The sequence below is a fragment of the Mastigoproctus giganteus genome, chromosome 1, assembly GCF_048544385.1.
Source record: "Mastigoproctus giganteus isolate SK-2022 chromosome 1, ASM4854438v1, whole genome shotgun sequence".
Classification (NCBI taxonomy): domain Eukaryota; kingdom Metazoa; phylum Arthropoda; class Arachnida; order Uropygi; family Thelyphonidae; genus Mastigoproctus; species Mastigoproctus giganteus.
In genome coordinates, this window is record NC_143575.1 from 161856916 (window position 1) to 161875753 (window position 18838).

An 18838-nucleotide genomic window follows, 5' to 3' on the forward strand; every position below is an offset into this window, starting at 1 on the left:
ACATTTCTATATTCAGAAAGCAGTAATTTTTTTGTTTCATGCTGTCATCTTCCTCAGAGAATCTGATCAGACTCTAGAAAAGCCTTTAATATTAATTTAAGTGCCGACCGGGCTAGCCGAGTGGGTAAAGTACCTGCCCGGCAACCCAAAGGTCGCGGGTTCGATTCCCGCCTCGGGCTTGGATCAAAGTACTGCAAAAACCTTGGGAGGTGCAATATGGCCACAGAAGCCGATGCGCCAACAACTACCAAATCAAAAAAAAAAAAAAAAAAAAAAAAAAAATATTAATTTAAATTTGGATTTAAATCAAGTTTGACAAACAGTCCCCTTTTTCAGAAGATGCAGGAGTTACCATTGTTAATAATAACCATTTAAAGTATCCAACATACACACTCTTGAAATGATTAGTTGTCAGTAGTTGGAGAAATGAGTACAATAAATGAGGGTGCAATACTGTCAAGTTAAAGTTGAAACTGGAGTCTTGCATTGGGTCACATACCCAAAGGTTACGAGCAATATAGGTCAGATGCAATCAAGTTTTTGCATGTAAATAAATTAATACAATGATATCAAAAATTAATGTATTAATGCAACAGCTTATTAATTTTTTCTCCCAAGTACCATTATTTACTAAATTACCAGCTGTGTACTATAATTTTATTGTGTAATTTCAGTTACACACAATACTGTTCTACTACTGATATCTTTATGAATTGTAAATATTTGCCAAAATGGTACAATTACTTTTCTACACTTAAAACCTATTTTTAATCCCTCCCCTTCAATACTGCAGTCAGATGCAAAAAGTATAAAAAGAAATGTTTTTTTTTTTATTTCTAAATTATATCTATTTATGTTATTATTATTGTTATATAGCACATTAGTATCTAAAGCCATATTATGTTTCTGATTATGAAGTTTACACCAAGTGCTACAGAATTAGACTCTGACTCAACACTAAAAACGAAATCTTTCAGGTACAAAACTGAAAGAACATTAAAATCATCTAAAAATTTTTCCTTAAAAGAACACTAAATTTTCAGGATTACAATTATCATGGGAAATTCAAAATTCTGAATAATTTTAATAGCTTATGGTTGTACATACAGAATCTAAATTTTAATTTTTCATTGCACATTCATATCCAGACCAAAATATAATAAATATATAAATATGGACAAAGATTTGATTTTCAAGCCACATGGGCAACTTTCACCAAAACGTGCCAAGTCCAAGGATATAAAAAAGATGTGAGGTATATTAAGATATAAAATTGGGTATATAATTAAGAAAATACAATGAGTATTTAGATTTGGAAATTTGGCCTAGAAATTGTGGGGCCAGATATGAGCTGATGCAATCCTCCCAATTTGAATGGCAATTGTAGTTTTAGCCATTAAAGAATCTACATAAATTATACAGTTTTATATGGGTGATAATATGACAGATAAACATTTTAAAATATACAGGTATGCCTGCTCTTTGTCAAATATATCCTATCCTCTGCTGGAGAACAGAAGGGATTTAACTCTTGCCATCCTTGTCAACAGTGTAGCAAGAAAAAAGTTTTCTAATCCAAGAAAGAAGACAACTGAATCTGGTACATTCATATCCAAAATGTCTTGTTTCCACACAGCCACTTAGCAAAAAAAAAAAAAAAAAAAAAAAAAAAAAAGTTAAAAATTAATTATAAATGTTTGTTTTTTTAATTTAATTGTTTTTATGCATTATATAAAATAAAATATGAATATTATTGATTTATTTTAATTTAAAATAAATTACCGAAACAGACCTATTACATTAGTACTAATGTGTAAAAAATTTAATACAAAATTTTCTTAAATGTTATTTTCATTTTGCAAGTAAAAACAAGGCAAGTCAGGTCCAATTCCAGTTAATGCAGGTGTGGGTCTAATACAGTGGACTGGGCAGAAGTCTAGATCAAACTTCCATCAAGGGCTTCTTCCATGAGAAAGCACAGGAAAAACCCTCATCTTGTTTATCAAATATTACTCCTTTCCTTGTATATATGTAATCACAAGACACCACAGTTAAAAGAATTTGACCAGACATGCTTGACTCAGAACCATCTTTTCCAATAAGCACTGTGCCTAGGGCCTATGCAAAAATTAGAAAAAAAAAAAATTCAAATAGAATTCAATAATAATCTAATCTGTAAACACAGGTTTCACAGAAATTTTGCCTTTTTTCTGTTAGCAAAATCATTAACAAAGTCATTAAATTTGGGAGTAATATTACTCCAAACAGTGAAGAGCCAAAGAGAACAAACAACCTTGGATCACTGATGAGCAAATTTAATTTTTCATCTGCTTCAAGTTTAGAAAAACTTAATTGATCTCCTTCAGCAATATAATCCTGTAAAATGATTTCATGAGCTTAAAACATTAAACTGAAAATACCCTAATGTTAATTAATCCATATTGTTTGTTGAATTTCTCATTTTAGATGTTTCTTGACAGCTTTGCAAACTTCTTTCCATATATAATAAACAACTCTGAAGTACAAGCATTATGCTTGCTGTTCCTGGCTTAAATAGATACTGTAATTCATATAATTTAAATAACAAAAATTAAAAATGGCCAGACTAACCTAGGGTTAAGAAACATTATATTGAACTTGTACAGCATAAGCAAATATGTAAACAAGTAGCAGGGGGAAATAATAAAAAAAAAAGTTACCTTTTTCTATCCATTTTAAGAGAATTAAATTTAATGACAAAATATAAGTATTAACAAAAAAATAATTTCTGAATAGACATTGTAATTTCTAAAGCATAAACTACACTTGCAATATGAAAGATATAAGCAATAAAGACTAATTTTTTTTAGTGGTACATAGCCCATATATTCTCTGCACCTCATGACAATGCTAACTAGAGCACTTCGTGACCATACAAACAAACCTTTCTGAGATACTGGGCACTTTACTATTGCCATCTCTATATTTAACATGTTGGGCAGGTTTAAGCTGAGCAGGCCAGTGTTTTTGAGGATTGCACCTGCATTTGGCATTTGGGTAAAAAGTTACTCCATTTAAAACATTAAAAATCAGCAAGAAAATAATTCAAATTTGTTCACTTTTTGCTGCCACCTTTATTTACAATCTGTTATGAACATAACTGTGAAATGTTTTTAATATAAAAACATTACTGCCCCCCCCACAAACACTTTACAAGTTTCTCTCACCTCTTATTTGGGAATTCTGAATATTATCTTGACTAGAAAGCAAAATGTCAGTTAAAAAAAAAAGCGTACACCAATCAGACTTTTCAATGACAAAGCAAGAGAATGTAAAAATTGAATGCACTACCATAAAATGTAAGGTTTTTTTTTAGGAGCATTAGCAACTAAGGCCATATTGCTCCGGGATATGCGGTGGTCATTCCCTGACCTTTCTGCATCTTCCGTATTTGGTGGTGACGGGCTCGAACCCCGGTCTAATCAAGAAGCGTGTGCTACGCACTGCTTCTCCTTCCCACCTGGCTACGGAGGCACCATAAAATGTAAGAAGCACATACCTCAATAATTGGACATCAGAGAGAGATTCTATTAATTTTAAATTTTCTTTTCAGCAAATACATAACTATCAAGAGGCAACTTGACCCTGAATTTTTCCTGTTTGCATGTTAACTGCACTTTAAGGGGGAATTCAAAGAAAACACTTTTGCTGAAAAGGTATTGGGAGTTTCAGCTTGCCCAAGTAGACAAAGAACACAAGAGTGCTGAAGTCTTGTGTGGTCTCAGACTCCATGCTCTTGGCTCTGAATTAATATAATTAGGTACTGACTTGACAGGTGTGTTTACAGCAAAAAGCAAATAGACAAGTTAATTTCATTTCTTTCTTAAACATTTTATTAAATAATAAAATCTGATATATATATTTGTACACTATATATATATATGTCTGTATGCGTGTGCGTATACATACATACAAACGAACATATATATATACATACACACTTATATACATAAACTTTTCTATACAAATAGAAATGGAATCAATGTACAATAAAACATACAAAAATTAAGGTCTGTAAAACACCAAACTTGTAAACACATCTAACATCAATCAAAACATAATTCCCATACTTCAGGTGGGAGACAATTAAAGTACGCATTAATTCAACATCACCATAACATAACTTCGTAATCCTTCTATAGTATATGTATAAACTAGCAGGGTAAAAAAAATTATTAAATGTCCATAAAATTGCATGGTTCACGGGGATTGGTAGTCTAAGCTTATTTAGAACACACATTCACAGAGAGGGGGAAGAGAGGGAGAGAGAAAGAGATAATTTAAGTAAACTTGAAAAATTATAGTAATTACAACTATCAGCAGATTCATTTACAATAATTTGAGTTTTAAATTTCTCCAAAATTTATATGGCCAGTTTCTTTGGCATGCTCTTGAGCCTGAGCTTGACCACGTAAACCAGTATTACATACTAAACAACGAAGAGAGAAGTTCTGAACATCAGTAAATTGTCGACTAGATTTGGCTTCCCTGGCTATTTCTAATGCCATCTGGAGAATCATCTCATCTACTGTAGGAAAAATTGTCTGAATCTGCTTTGATGCATCAAGTGGTTCTAACATTAGTGGATCATAATGAATGCCATCATAAATCAGAAGAATACGGTAATCATAATTAGCATCTTCACCAAACCTATTCAATCGAACATTCTGAGTATCTACAGCAACCATTTCTAACCTGTAATGTTTGCTTAAAATTGATAATTCTATTGCTCCTCCCCAATGATCTTCATTCAGAATCCAGGTACAGTACTGCTTATTTGATTTCCCAAGAAAGGCTTCATTATACATTTCTCTGTCTGCAGCTACAGTATCAGCAATAATCTGCCTTAAGACTGATCCCTGTGATGGATCATAATCTCCACAGGAAAGTGCAAAGAAGACACTAGTGAAAAGACAGGAGTTGTTAGCAGGGACAACTCTACGCATCAAAATTCCGGGTGGACTATTTCGAGGCATATCTCCAATACCAAGGGGAAGAGATCTAGGGTACCTGACTTCTCTACCACTTGCAACTCTGTTATCTTCTTCAATAATAAGTGTTTCTCCAGATTGAGTAAACAGTGCATCTAATTTACAGTTATCATTGGTAAGATCCAATGGTTTTGGTGGATAACCAGCCAGCACTCTAAGAGAAGAAGGATCAGTACCAGTAATGTTGGAAAGACATAATTTAAGGTCCTCTACAGTACTTTCTCCATTAAGATTATCGACAGTGTGTTGGCCCTTCTTAGATTTGCAGCGTAGCATTAACTGTTTGGCTGCCATTGTTCAAAATCTGGAAAAAGAAAAAATATTATCTAAATATTTCATTATCTTTACATCATTTAATACATTTCCTGTAATATAAAGATTTAAAAATGAAATAATCTGATATTGGAATAAACAAAGAGGAAGAAAGGTTAGTTTGGCAAGTCTGGAGTTCAATTATGAATACACTCGTTCAGACAAACTTGTGCATCATGATAAGGATTGAGACTTCCTTACATTGATGGCATACCTGCAAAATGATTTTCACAGCCAGCCAGTATACAGTCCACCAAAAGAACTGATAAGGTGGCTCTAAGAGGCACCCAATTCACTTAGTGAATAATGCATTTATTCTGCAACCTGTGACTGCAGGGAGTTCAAGTATTATGTACGCATTATGTTAAGGGGTTTGGAATATCTTGCCATGTATATGGCATAATGAAAGTGAAAATGATTGCATAATTAACAGTTTTGTTCGGCATGTTTTTCCCCATTGTTCACCTCATCTATATCAAATGCATCATGAATAGTAAAACTAACAGAAAAATTTTCTAATTAATTTCACAAATATCTAGGCTGACGAGGCTACTAGAGACGGTCGTTTTCAAAGCCGCTAAGTGGATTTTTGTTAATTATTGATTTGAAATTATTGTTTTTCTAAAACTTTTGATTTAAATTTAGTAGTATAACATTATTTTGTGATTTTCTGATTAATTTGGTGTATTTATTCTTTACTCGGCCTTGTAATTGCATAAAAGTATCGGTAAAGGTTTCCACGTGTTTCAACTCCGCTAACCGTTCGTAATTTTCCCGCCCTTGTGATACGATATACCGTACTAGATAGCGTTAGTTGAACTTCGTTAGCAGTTAAATTGTACGTTTAAATAAATACATATAACGACTTAGATTACAAACGTAATATAATTAATTTTATTTAACATAATTAATTATACATATAACCACTTAGGTTACGTAACATAAATAATTAGTAAAAACAAATAATTAATACATAACTTGATACGAAAGTTATATAAAGGGATTTCGCAGATAACACTCGTTACTGAAACGTAAATATTTCGTAGATAACACTCGTTACTGAAACGTAAATATTCCGTAGATAACACTCGTTACTGAAACATAAATATAGCGTTATAACTGTGTTTGGATACAAGTTTAGGATTTAATTTTGTACAGAAATTGAAATTTTATTGAAAGTAAATCTAAATCATGACTCAAACCAGAGCAGCAAAGCAAAGGGCTCAAGCTAATGGGAATGCTGTGGCCCAGGGGAGAACTGAGGGGGGCAGTTGTCCTCTGAATCACAGCCTTGTAAGATGCACTATTTGCTTGATGTTTGCGGAGCAGTCAAGTATGGGACATGATACTGCCATGGGGGATGTCTTTGTGTGTGTGCGATGCAAGGAGTGTAAGGAGATAAGGCGACAACTCAGCGTTGTTATGGGCCTATATGAGAGCTTGAAGGATAGGGTGGATGCCCTCGAAGGATTACAAGTGAGGGGCCCATCAAGCTCTCAGCTGCCCACACCAATGCCAGAGCTTGCACTTGGTCATCGCGGAACACAGTGGCAACCCCCAAGGCAGAATGCGCTGGTCCCAAAGGAACTAGTAGTTGTTGGTGACTCTATTGTCAGGGAAACGGGAAACATGCTTTGTAAAAAGGATAGGTGGAATAGGACCAGGGTATGTCTGCCAGGGGCAAAAGTTGATGACGTTGTAGAGCGGATATCATCTTTTAAGGGCACAAAAGGTGATATAGTTGTACACGTTGGCACTAATGACATTAAGAGTAGGAGACCGGCGGAATTACTTGACAAGTACAGGTCACTGATGAAAAAAAGCCGTGAATTAGGGTTGAAATTGAAAGTGTCTGCAATTCTGCCCAGACACGATAGGAGGGAGTATATGATGAGAGCCCTGTCAATCAATTCGGCCCTGGAAAGATTGTGCAGGGCTCAAGGGGTAGAATTTTTTTCAGCCTGGTCTGTACTTGTTAACAGGAGAGACTGCTTCTACAGGGATGGGATACACTTAAATAGAAAGGGTGCAAGAATGTTTGCTGATGCTATCGAGGCAATGTTAGGTGGGTCGGAAAACTGCTAGATTGGGGGGATACAAGGACTAATAGATTAACAGTAGCCACTGGCAGAGGTGAAAGTGATTCTTGCACTGCTTCTATTGGAATGAGCCGCAGCCTGGAAAATAAGATGCAGGATATTTCAGAGACTGCTGGGAATCATTGGGGTACAAGTAAACACATGGGTTGTGTTAGGGTAGCTAAGAAAAAGAACAGGTGCATGTATACTTGTGTGTACACCAATGCTAGGAGTTTAGTAAATAAATTTGATGAATTTGAGGTATTGCTCAAAACATCAAAGGCAGATATTGTGGGGATTTCAGAGACGTGGTGTCACACAGATATAAGAAATGCAGAACTGGAATTTGGGGAGTACAATGTGTACAGAAAGGATAGACAGGATAGGAAGGGAGGAGGGGTTATGCTATTAATTAAGAAACACATAAAATCCAAGGAAGTGAAGCCAGTCGACATCGCTGGACAGTGCAGTGTCGAGTCAGTTTGGTGTGACATAAGCATTGGGAGATCAAAATTGAGAGTAGGAGTGTGCTATAGGCCTAATGACTCTGATGAGTATAATAAGAAACTGTTCGGAGAAATAGAGTGGGCCAGTAAATCAGAGAGTCTTATAATGGGGGATTTTAATTTCCCAGATATTGACTGGAATTTGGGGGCTGGTCACTCACACAGTAGCAAGGCTTTTGTGGATTTATTGGATGATTGTTTTCTACATCAGCATGTTCGGGAGGCAACTAGAGGGAGTAATACTCTTGATTTGATTATCAGTAGTGATTCTTCATGCATTCAGAATCTGCAGATAAATGAACCACTTGGTGGCAGTGATCACAGTGTGCTGAAGTGGGAGTTACTCAAAGAGGTAACTACCATTAGGGGTAAAGGGAAGGGGTATTGCTTTCGTAAAGGCGACTACAATGGACTGAGACAGTATTTAAATTCTATACAGTGGGATCAACTGATGATATTGCCAACAGCAAATTCAAAATGGGAAGCATTCAAAGAACTTATCGTGGAAGCTACTAGGCTTTACATACCAACTAAGAAATATTGTTCAAGGTTTAGGCCTAAATGGTTGTCAGATGAACTAATGAGGCATATGGCAGAGAAGAAAAATGCATGGGATACATACAAATTAACACGTGACACGGATGCCTATGATAGATACAAGTTGATCTGTAACCAAGTTACAAAGGAGGTTAGGCAGGCGAAGGCAGATTACGAGAGATCCTTGGCAAGGGATGCGAAGAAAAACAGCAAAGAGTTCTTTACTTATGTAAACTCTAGAAGGAAGGGGATGAATCAGATTGGTCCACTTGAGATCGATGGGTCAACTGTTGATGACCCTGCTCGGGTAGCTAACAAACTAAATGAATATTTTGCATCGACATTCACACATGAGGAGTTATTCAGCGAGGGGAATGCCAGAGGTGTATTCAACTCTAGCAGTAAGCTAGAGAATCTTGTAATAACTGAGAGCAAAGTGGAGGAGAAATTGTTGAAGATAAACACAAGAAAGGCACCTGGGGTGGATGGGATCTATCCAGTTATATTAAAGGAGGCAGCAAAGGAGGTAAGCAAACCCTTAGCCATAATTATGAGAGCTTCCTTGGACTCAGGGGAGGTACCCATTGACTGGAGATGTGCAAATGTGACCCCAATTCACAAAGGGGGATCAAAGGCTGACACAAGTAATTATAGACCTGTGAGTTTAACTTCTGTTCCCAGAAAATTAATGGAGGCACTGGTGAAAGAAGCACTGCAGGATCATCTAGACAAGACTTCAGTTATAGCTAGGACACAGCATGGTTTTGTTAAGGGGAAGTCTTGCCTGACCAATTTGATTGGATACTATGATGCAGTCACAAAAGAACTGGATGCAGGGAATAACTTTGATATTATATACTTGGATCTTAGAAAGGCTTTTGATACTGTTGCACATGGAAGACTGCTGCACAAATTGGAGCAGTGTGGCATTGGAGGCAAGTTGCTGCTATGGATAAAGGGGTGGTTGAGGGGGAGAAGACAGAGAGTGGTAATCAATGGACACTGCTCATCGTGGACTAATGTTATTAGTGGAGTCCCTCAGGGTTCAGTATTGGGGCCTTTATTGTTTTCTGTATTTATAAATGATATTGATGATGGTATATCAGGCTTAATGTCCAAGTTTGCAGACGATACAAAGGTTGGCAGGGTTGTCAAGGACACTACTGACACTATGCTGCTGCAACAGGATTTGGAAAGGTTGAGCAGATGGGCTTCGAGGTGGCAAATGAAGTTTAACATTGACAAATGTAAAGTACTACATATGGGAAACAGCAACCCCAGAGCAATGTATCAACTCTGTGGTACTACACTGACAGTGGTAGAGAATGAAAGGGACCTGGGGGTGGTGGTGCAGGCAGATATGAAGTTCTCTGAGCAGTGCAGACGAGCTGCAAGAGTAGCTCATGGTGTATTGTCAATGATATATAGAAATTTTTCTAGCAGGGATAAGGAGGTGATTATTCCCTTGTATAAGGCAATGGTCAGGCCACACCTAGAGTACTGTATACAGGCCTGGAGGCCTCATTTCAGGAAGGATGTAGAGCTGCTGGAACGAGTACAGAGAAGGGCAACTAGATTGGTGAATGGGACAAAGGGGTTCTCTTACGAAGAAAGGCTTAAGTTTTGCAAATTACAGTGTCTGGAAACTAGGCACCAGCGGGGTGATCTGATAGAGGTGTACAAAGCCTTGAATGGTTTGAGCATGCTCAATGCTGATGGGATTCTTCCTCTAGCTCAGAAAAATCACCTGAGAGGGCATAAATTCAAATTGAGGAAAGACAGATGTAGGATAGATGTGCGGAAATTTGCCTTTAGCCAGCGGGTGGTTGGTGGGTGGAACAGACTTCCATCCCTTGTCGTGGAAGTTGATAGCCTAAATAAGTTTAAGGCTCAGCTGGACAGGTATTTTGAACAAACAGAGGGGTGAAGTGGAAGTGGTTTTTTTTTTTTTTTGGCTGATGCTGCATAAGCTTGCTTTCTTGCATCAAATGCCTCTACTAATGCTAATGCTAATCTGATTACACCAGCCAACAAACTATTTTTTGTCATGTCTCCGCAATGAAGATATGCAATTCTGGAGGAAATAAATGTACTGATGCTGAAAAGTCACCATAAAGTCTCTATCACGTCTACATCAAAAGATGTATCAACGTTTAATGTTAAAATAAAGGGATATATACGTATAATTCAAGTTTGTAATACAAGTGTTTAAAAAAAAAAAAAAAAAAAAATTTTTTTTTTTACATTTTCGATAGTCCATTTTACTTCCAAAAAAATATATAAATCATAGTGAAAGTTATTTCAATAATATATAAGCAGCATACCTGTAATTTTCGTTAAATGTTTGCCTGCTACTAAGAGTTTCTCTTATATTTCTACTTACTCTCCCTCACAAGGAACTAGCAGTAATCCCCATCATTACAGGATCCCAGCAACCTTGGTACTGCTTTTCCATCGTGTGAAAATTAGACACCAACATTTCATAGTTTTCTTCTTTCCTATTACCCAAAAAACCATGTACTACTGCCTTAAACGATCACCAAGCTGCAATTCAACCTCCTTTAACTGTGTTTCAAACAGTCTTTCAAGAGTTTCCCAATTTGGGATCCTACGAAAATTCCTTCCTTAAGTTTGAGATATTAGAAAGCACTTCTCAAGTATGCAAATCAGTTACCTTCTTTATTTAGTCCCTTCACAAAATTTTTCATCAATCCAAGTTTGACGTGCAGTGGTGGAAGAAGAACCTTGTTTGATTGCACTAAAGGAATATATTTTACATTACGTTGTCCTGGTACAAACTCATCCCACTTGTTCCAATGTTGCACATTATAATGTTCTTCTGCTGCACGGCTGTCCCACAAACACAAAAAACAATATTTTGTGAAATCCCCTTGCAAACCAATAACCTTAAGATAATTGCATATGTTCCAAACATAATCCTGGTATTTTATAGCATGTAGAACCTTAGACATGCTTTCATGACTAAGTCCAACTGAATGAAACACAGGAACTAATAGAAGTTAGTTGCCATTATGAAGCAAAACTACTGATAAACTTAATTGAGGCATCTCTGAATAAACCCCATTCATCTGATTTATGCACGACACCTAGTTCTTTCAGAAGTCCAATAATGTCTTTGCAAAAACAGTCCTCCATAGCAAAATATTTCCAAACTTTTCCAAAACACTGAAATCTTTGTTCCTGCTGAGAGTATATTCCACTGCAGTAACCTAGAACCATTTTGGAAAACCTTGGCATAGCCTACAAAAATACTCACCAAAAATGCTAAGTGTGCTCTCTTCAAATTGTAAATTGTTGCATCGGAATTTAAACCTAAGAACCATAGGCAGAAGTCTGATTATGTTTATCACAAGAAAATAGAGGCCATAATCGATTGCTAAAATTAAGAAAATTAGCTATTTAATTAGAAATATATAATTAAGAGAATTATATATCTGTTAAAATAAATCAGTATATCTAGTACATTACTGGCTAGATTATGTGAAACTGGCATATTTTGGTAAAACATAACTCCCTCTATATTGACCACCGCATTTCCCCGGAGCAATATGGCCTTAGTTGCTAATGCTCCTAAAAACCAAACAACAACATTTGAAACTATCATGGCGATTTTCAAAATCTACACATAAAAACTGGCTAAAAACAACATTTAAGTTCTTGGAGGTAAAACTCATGTTGGCTCAAGTTATCACTAATACATAGTAAAATGACATTTATTGTAATTAGTGTTTTAGTTCATGTTATCACTGTGTTTTGCCTTACCATAGTTTATGCATGTGCAGTGTAAATGATTATATAACATCCCAATTTGTTTTCAAACTCTAACACGTGTGTCTGGTTACTGCTGTTGCTTGTTATAGTTCTTATGGCTGTCTGTGTCATTACACCACAAAAGAAAGTACTGTGTTTGTACTTCTATCAATGTTTTTCAGTAGAGCACTAGTCCTTTTCCAATGAATGATTTTAATATTTTTTTGTTTTCAGTGGTTTGTATGGATTTTCAGAAACATTAACAGTTTACTTTTTATTAATGACTTTCTTGAAGAAATAGTCAAGAGTCCAATTAAAGTATTTTATATTGATAGAGTTTAATGTTTTCTTTCTGTACACTTTTTTACATACGCATTTCCACTCTGCATCAATAAACAATGCTGAACAGCTTCTCATTTATTTGATCATTGTTATCAATAGTTCCTTCCATATTATATTGAAGTATCACCATGATTTCTCAAAAATCAATTTATTACAGGTTATGAAGGAAACTGAAAAAAAAAAGTTATTTAGTTCATTAATACAGTTAAATGTGATGAACACAAAGTTGTATATCTCACTCTTGTTTTATACTTAAAATTCCTTATTATTATTATTATTATTTTTTTTTATGTGAAATTGGGACATTCAACTGTCCTGAAAGTTCTTTTCAGGAAGCTGAACCCAAAAATCAGAAACCCTAAAATCATGGCCAGATTTAAGGTTGTTGTGGTCCCTAAGCTATAACTTTTAAGAGGCCCTCCTCTGAGGAAATTAAGTTTAATAGCATTTCATGCTCATCAAAGTCTGCATATAAAATGCTATGTAGATAGTAAGACATGTTTTATTAATTGTCAAAAAAATAGGATATATTTTTGACATAAGTAATAATAACATAAATTAAATTTAAATATAATAAAACAAGACATTTTCTTTCATTTTTGTTAAAAAAATTTTAATGATAAATAATTTAATTAATAATTAAAATTGATTCAAATTATTTAAAATATTAATTTCTGCGATTTCATTATGGCAAAATCTGAAACAATATCTTTAAATGATAAGATTGTCACTTTTCATATATAAGATGCTCAAGGAACAGTGTTCTGAAGCATAGTAGTATGACATTCATTTTTTACCCTCTTAAGCATTTTGCTAAATGATTTTTCTCCAGAGCAATTAGTTATCATTAAGGTAAAAAAAAAAAAAAAAAAAAAAAAAAAATATATATATATATATATATATATATAGTTTCAACATTTGAAAAACTGACTGACTATTTTGCCTTGAACTATTATATTCTATAAATTTTGATAATTAAAACTCATTTGTTTGAGAATAATTTTTCTTTATGTACAGATGATAACTTATATGAAGGTATAAAACATTATCATTATGTCTTCGGGGTAATTATTTACTAAAATTTTTGCATTTTCTCTGAGCTCAGTCTATCTAGTCAAAATTTAATAAAAATGAAAATTGAGAAAAATTCTTATATACAGTACTTTAGCTCTTCTTTGTAAATTACTTTCTAAAGAAGTCATGATAGGAATGAAAGATTTTATTCTAAGTTAATCTCTTGCAGAAAAACAGTCAATATTAGATGCATTTCCATCATTAATCTGTACTTTTCTCAACCTTTTCTTTGCACTCATATGTTATCTGGTAATTTTTCTTTTTGCATTTTGTTCAAAATTCATAGAAACTATTTTTGATTTCATTTATGAAATCGGATAAATATGAATACAGTTTTGAATGTGTACTTTATGTTTGAGGGTCTTGTAATATTTTGCTGGTTTTGTGAAACTGTTCCAATATAATTCCATAACACAAGCATAAACAAATTCAAGTTCTTCCAGTTTTTTTGTGTATAATAGGGCTTTTCTTTTGGTTTCACCATTTTCATCATCCTGAAATTTAATTAAAACCAATAATTGAATTATAATTATTCATAGTTGCTCTTGTAGCTTTAATGTGCTTCCCATCTAGGGTCAGAAAGACCTTTTGGAACTTTAGATGTGGATCCCAAACCATATTTCAAAACAGACCATCGTTTTGTCAAAGCAGAGAAAAAAACAAATGTATAGGTTTGTTGAAAATTTGCAAATAAATTTACTCCATCTACGCAACAATCAACTGCAGCACGGGCAAACAAATTCAACATATGTCTGGCACAGGGAACATATATGGCATTTCCCCCCCCCCCCATTTTTTTTTGCTGTATACCCTTTATATTTCCCAGACACATTGGCAGCGTTATTGTAGGACTGTCCTCTACACTTGCTAAAATCAATGTTACATTAATTTATAATATAATCAATGTATCAAATTGGCTAAATTTTCTCCAGAACAGTTTTGTACTGGAATAATGTTAAAAATCGCTCAACGAGATGCCAAAGATACAACTGCAACAATACGTTGAAGCACCTGTCTCCAATATTTTTGTTTTTATAATTTATCTAATTTTGAATCTAAAGTAGATCTGCATTTTCTTAAAAAAATGTGAGCAAAGCTGCTCTATGATCAATTGATTTGTGTTTAATTAAAATGGGTTTTGCCAATCCTTAAAGCCATCTCTGGTTAAAGCACAAGTTGAATTTGGAAAAAAAAAAATACAAAACAGTAGACATCCAGTTGGAGAATATACTAGCCACTCTCGACTGTACTTTTCACCAATAATTTTTCTGAAGTGAAAGAGTCGTTGGGAGCAACACCTTACTTGATTTTTAAATATCCATTTTGATTTTTCAAATGAATCCTTCCAGTGTTGACAGTCAACATGTCCTTTTCAAACCGAAAACAGAATATCATCCTAAGTTAAAGTACTCCATAGATCCACATTATTGTATTTTGTATGTTTTGTTGATTATTTTCTGTATCACAGTCTGAAATATCAGGATCAGATGTAATTGCCTTAAAAACATCTATAGGAATAGTTTGTTTTATAGTCAGCAATATCAGGATTAGATGTAACAGCACAAGAAATGTCTGTAGAAATAGTTGGCATTCATACATCAGGTCGACCCTCAATAGATAATTCTTCATTTATTTGTGTCACTTTAAAATAAGTGTCAATTTTGGGTAAACTGATAAGTGAGCCTATAATAGCTTCATATTTATTCTCTTTCAATAGCCACTTGCAAAATTTCATTTTTAATCCTAAGCAAAATTTATTTCATATAAAGAAAAAAAAGTGTAAAAACGAATTTTTGAAATTTTAGTAAATAATTATTAACTATTTCTTTTATTACAATATTGCAAATGACATTATGTGAGTTAATTATTTATTTAGATTACAATAAAGTTTAGGGATAAGGCCTCGGGTTATGTAAAGAGTTAACTAATGTACAAGTTAGTGCAATTGCATCATTTCAGTACATAGCCAACTACTTAAGTAGTTATAAATTGGCAGCATTAAGTACATTTCATATTGTGAATACCTTCACATAACCAGTTGCCATCATATTGCACTACCTCGAATAAATAACACTTCACCATAGGAAAAGACTATTGTTACTTATTCTCAGTGGATACCATCACCCATATGGCACTGTTTAGGAGCTTATTGGCTCCTCAGTGGGTGGGTGGGTATCCTAGTGTTGCAATGACAACAACCCAGTTGCAAAGTATAAAATCCACAATATGAGAGATGCCCGATGGTGTGAAGTAATTTAGATTAAGATATAGTTTAGGGCTTATGGGCAATGGTATCCACTGAGAATAAGTAACAATAGTCTTCTCCTATGGTGAAGTGTTACTTATTAGAGATAATGCAATATCATGGCAACTCGTGAAGGTATTCATAATATGATATATACTTAATGATGCAATTGCACTAACTTGTACATTTATTTAGATTATTAAATTGATTATTTTATTATTGTCAATAGATTTTTATCTGTAAATTGCTACATAAAAATGTTTGTAACTCACTTCGCCATTTAAATAAAGATAATTATTTCATTAAATAATATTGTCGTAATAATATGTATATTATTGTTAAATTATTCTTCAAGTCTTGCTCACTTTAACAAGATCACACATACATATTAACATAAAACACTGAAAGCAAACTGTCTGACAAAAGATTAGCAACCTGATTTTGCCCCACTTCCCTTATAAGTAAATAAACAATCTCTGATTTGACACTTACTGTTGGAACATTCGTAATTTATTGATTCCAAAAATAGGCATGTGTTGTAAAAACAACAATGATAAGTTGTTTTTTACAAAAAGCAGAAAAGCAAAAAAACTATAACAATTTTAATTTTTTGTATACCGATGTTCATTATTTATAAATTTAATTTTTATTAAATACTGATGTGGAGGCCCCTTGTAATGTGAGGATCTAAAGCTGAAGCTTGTCTAGCTTATGTGTAAATTTGTATTGTAAATAATGTTGCATAATTTTTCATGCAAGTTGTCAGAGTTGAATTTCAATAAACAGCACTTTTCAGAAAGAAAGTACAGCAGCATTACAAAATGCTGCTCTACTTTTCGCTATTTTCAACGAAAATGGACAGAAGCAGCAACCAGCCTCAAATTGACAAATATAGTTGCCGAGTTGTTTATTCACCAAAGCAGAACATCAGAGCTGGCTGTGTAGGGATCCCCAAAGTGTTTGGAGGGCAATATAGGAATATTCAAGAGTAGTAGGCAGGTTGGATCCAAAAAGCTGTCTCACAATTTATAATATCTATTTTATTAAGTAGTCAGCTGTGCGTGCACACACACACACACACACACACACAAAAAATACCTAACCTTAACATGAATAAACTTTTCAATAATAATTATTACTACTATTACAAGACAATCATTCAAGTTTTTCTTAATGGCAGAAAAGCAGATAAATATGAATTATTCGCAACTTCAAGTATTAATGAGGGCAGCGTACTTGCTTTTTACTTCTTGTAACGATATGTCCGATATTCTGTTAATCTTGAGCAATTTTTTATTTTGTTTTTTCCTTCCTTGAAAATATCATCGGGGTGCATAAAAATTCCTTGCAGGTCAGATCTGGCCCACGGACCATAGTTTGGGGAACCCTAGTATAGGGTGTAGATTTCATCTCAGATGCCTTAACAGGCATAATAAAGAAATGAAATCCTTTTGTTTTATGCAGTAAAAATTTAGTAATACATTCAAAATAATGAATTATCCTACGTTTTTTTAAGAATCATAGATAATCCTTTGGGCTTTTCACATAAGAGGTAAAATGTTATAGAATTCATGAAAGAGATTAGCAATTAATTGATAATAGATTACCGAATTTCTTGGTTTTATGAATAGTGCACAAAGAATTAGACTAATGCAACTTATCTGGTGAACAACTTTCATTTGGTAGTGGCTGTTTCAGAATTTCTGAAAAGCAAACTTTTTTTTCACTGGCTGTTTCTCAACCTACTTTTTTAAAAATACAACCCATTTGTGCAAATGGGAAATGCAATTTTCCTTTGCACTTTAGCAAGCTTAACATGGGTGATGGATGTCAGGATTGGCTATCTATACGATTTTTTTTTTTTATGTAAACCCCAAACACGAGACTTATTAGAACCTATAGTACTTAGTACCGTGCTAGGGTTGGAGGTTGAGAAGACGAAAGAAGATATTTGTTGACATTAGACTTGAACTTCTGTAGACTAATTTTTAGGACAGACATATGAAGGAAGGTTGTTCCAGAAAACAATAGTTGAATGAATAAACGAGGAAGATAAAAAGTTGGTTCTGTGAGTTTGAAGTTGGACAGTAAATAGATGTTGGCTGGTGGCAGCACATGTTCAGACTGTTTTGAATGGGAGCGGGAATTATAGAAGCCAATTCAGAAGAACAGTGATCATGGAATTATCTGTAGAAGAGGCATGCAGCAGACACAGTATGTCTATGAGACAGCAAGTGGAGAGCCTCTGTTAGAGAAGAATCATTAATTAACCTAACTGCCCTCTTCTGAACAGAATCAAGAAGCCTGAGAGAGGTTTTGGGGGGTAACACCCCAGATGTGGGAACAATATTCCATGGTAGGGCAGATTTGCAATTTGTACAGAGTGAACAGCTGTTTGGAAGAAAAGTAACACCAAGAGTGAAAGAGAAAACCAAGTTTTTTTAGATGCAGAGGAAGCAATATTTGTAATGTGCTTGTGCCAAGAGAGATTAGAAGTCAGGGTAATCCGCAAAAGAGATATCATTTTGCCTAGAAATCATTGTCACCAAAGATAAGCATAGGAGCAGAAGAATCCTTTTTGCAAGATATAAGACAAGACAATTTTAGAAGGATTGAAATCAACTAAGTTGTCTTTGCCCCACTGGAGAATTACCTGGAGACTGGCATTTAAGGAATTGGTAGCAGATTTGAGAAGTTGAAGCTGATTGAGCAGGGCAAGGTTTCTCAAAATGGAAAGAGGAATGCAATGTGCTATCACTGGCAAAACTATGGATAGGATTCAGAGTCAATGGAAGAAGGTCATTAATATACAAGAGGAAAAGAACTGAACCTTGGTGGACACCAGCATTAGTGGAGAAGTAAGAAGACAGAGAGCCAGCTACTATCAACCTCAGTGAGCGATCAGAGAGAAAACTGGATAACCAATTAAAAAAAAAAAAAAAA

At 34.4% G+C, this 18838-nt stretch overlaps 1 protein-coding gene across 1 annotated transcript in view; it reads right to left on the minus strand.

Moving 5' to 3' along the window:
* Positions 1 to 4057: 4057 nt before the first annotated feature.
* Yod1 (Yod1 deubiquitinase) overlaps positions 4058 to 18838 on the minus strand; it is a 38881-nt gene continuing 24100 nt past the window's right edge. Inside the window, exon 2 of the mRNA XM_090382888.1 lies at positions 4058 to 5334. Within this exon, the coding sequence (XP_090239014.1) occupies positions 4386 to 5324 (939 nt within the window). The 5' untranslated portion in view covers positions 5325 to 5334 and the 3' untranslated portion in view covers positions 4058 to 4385. The remainder of the gene's footprint in view (positions 5335 to 18838) is intronic.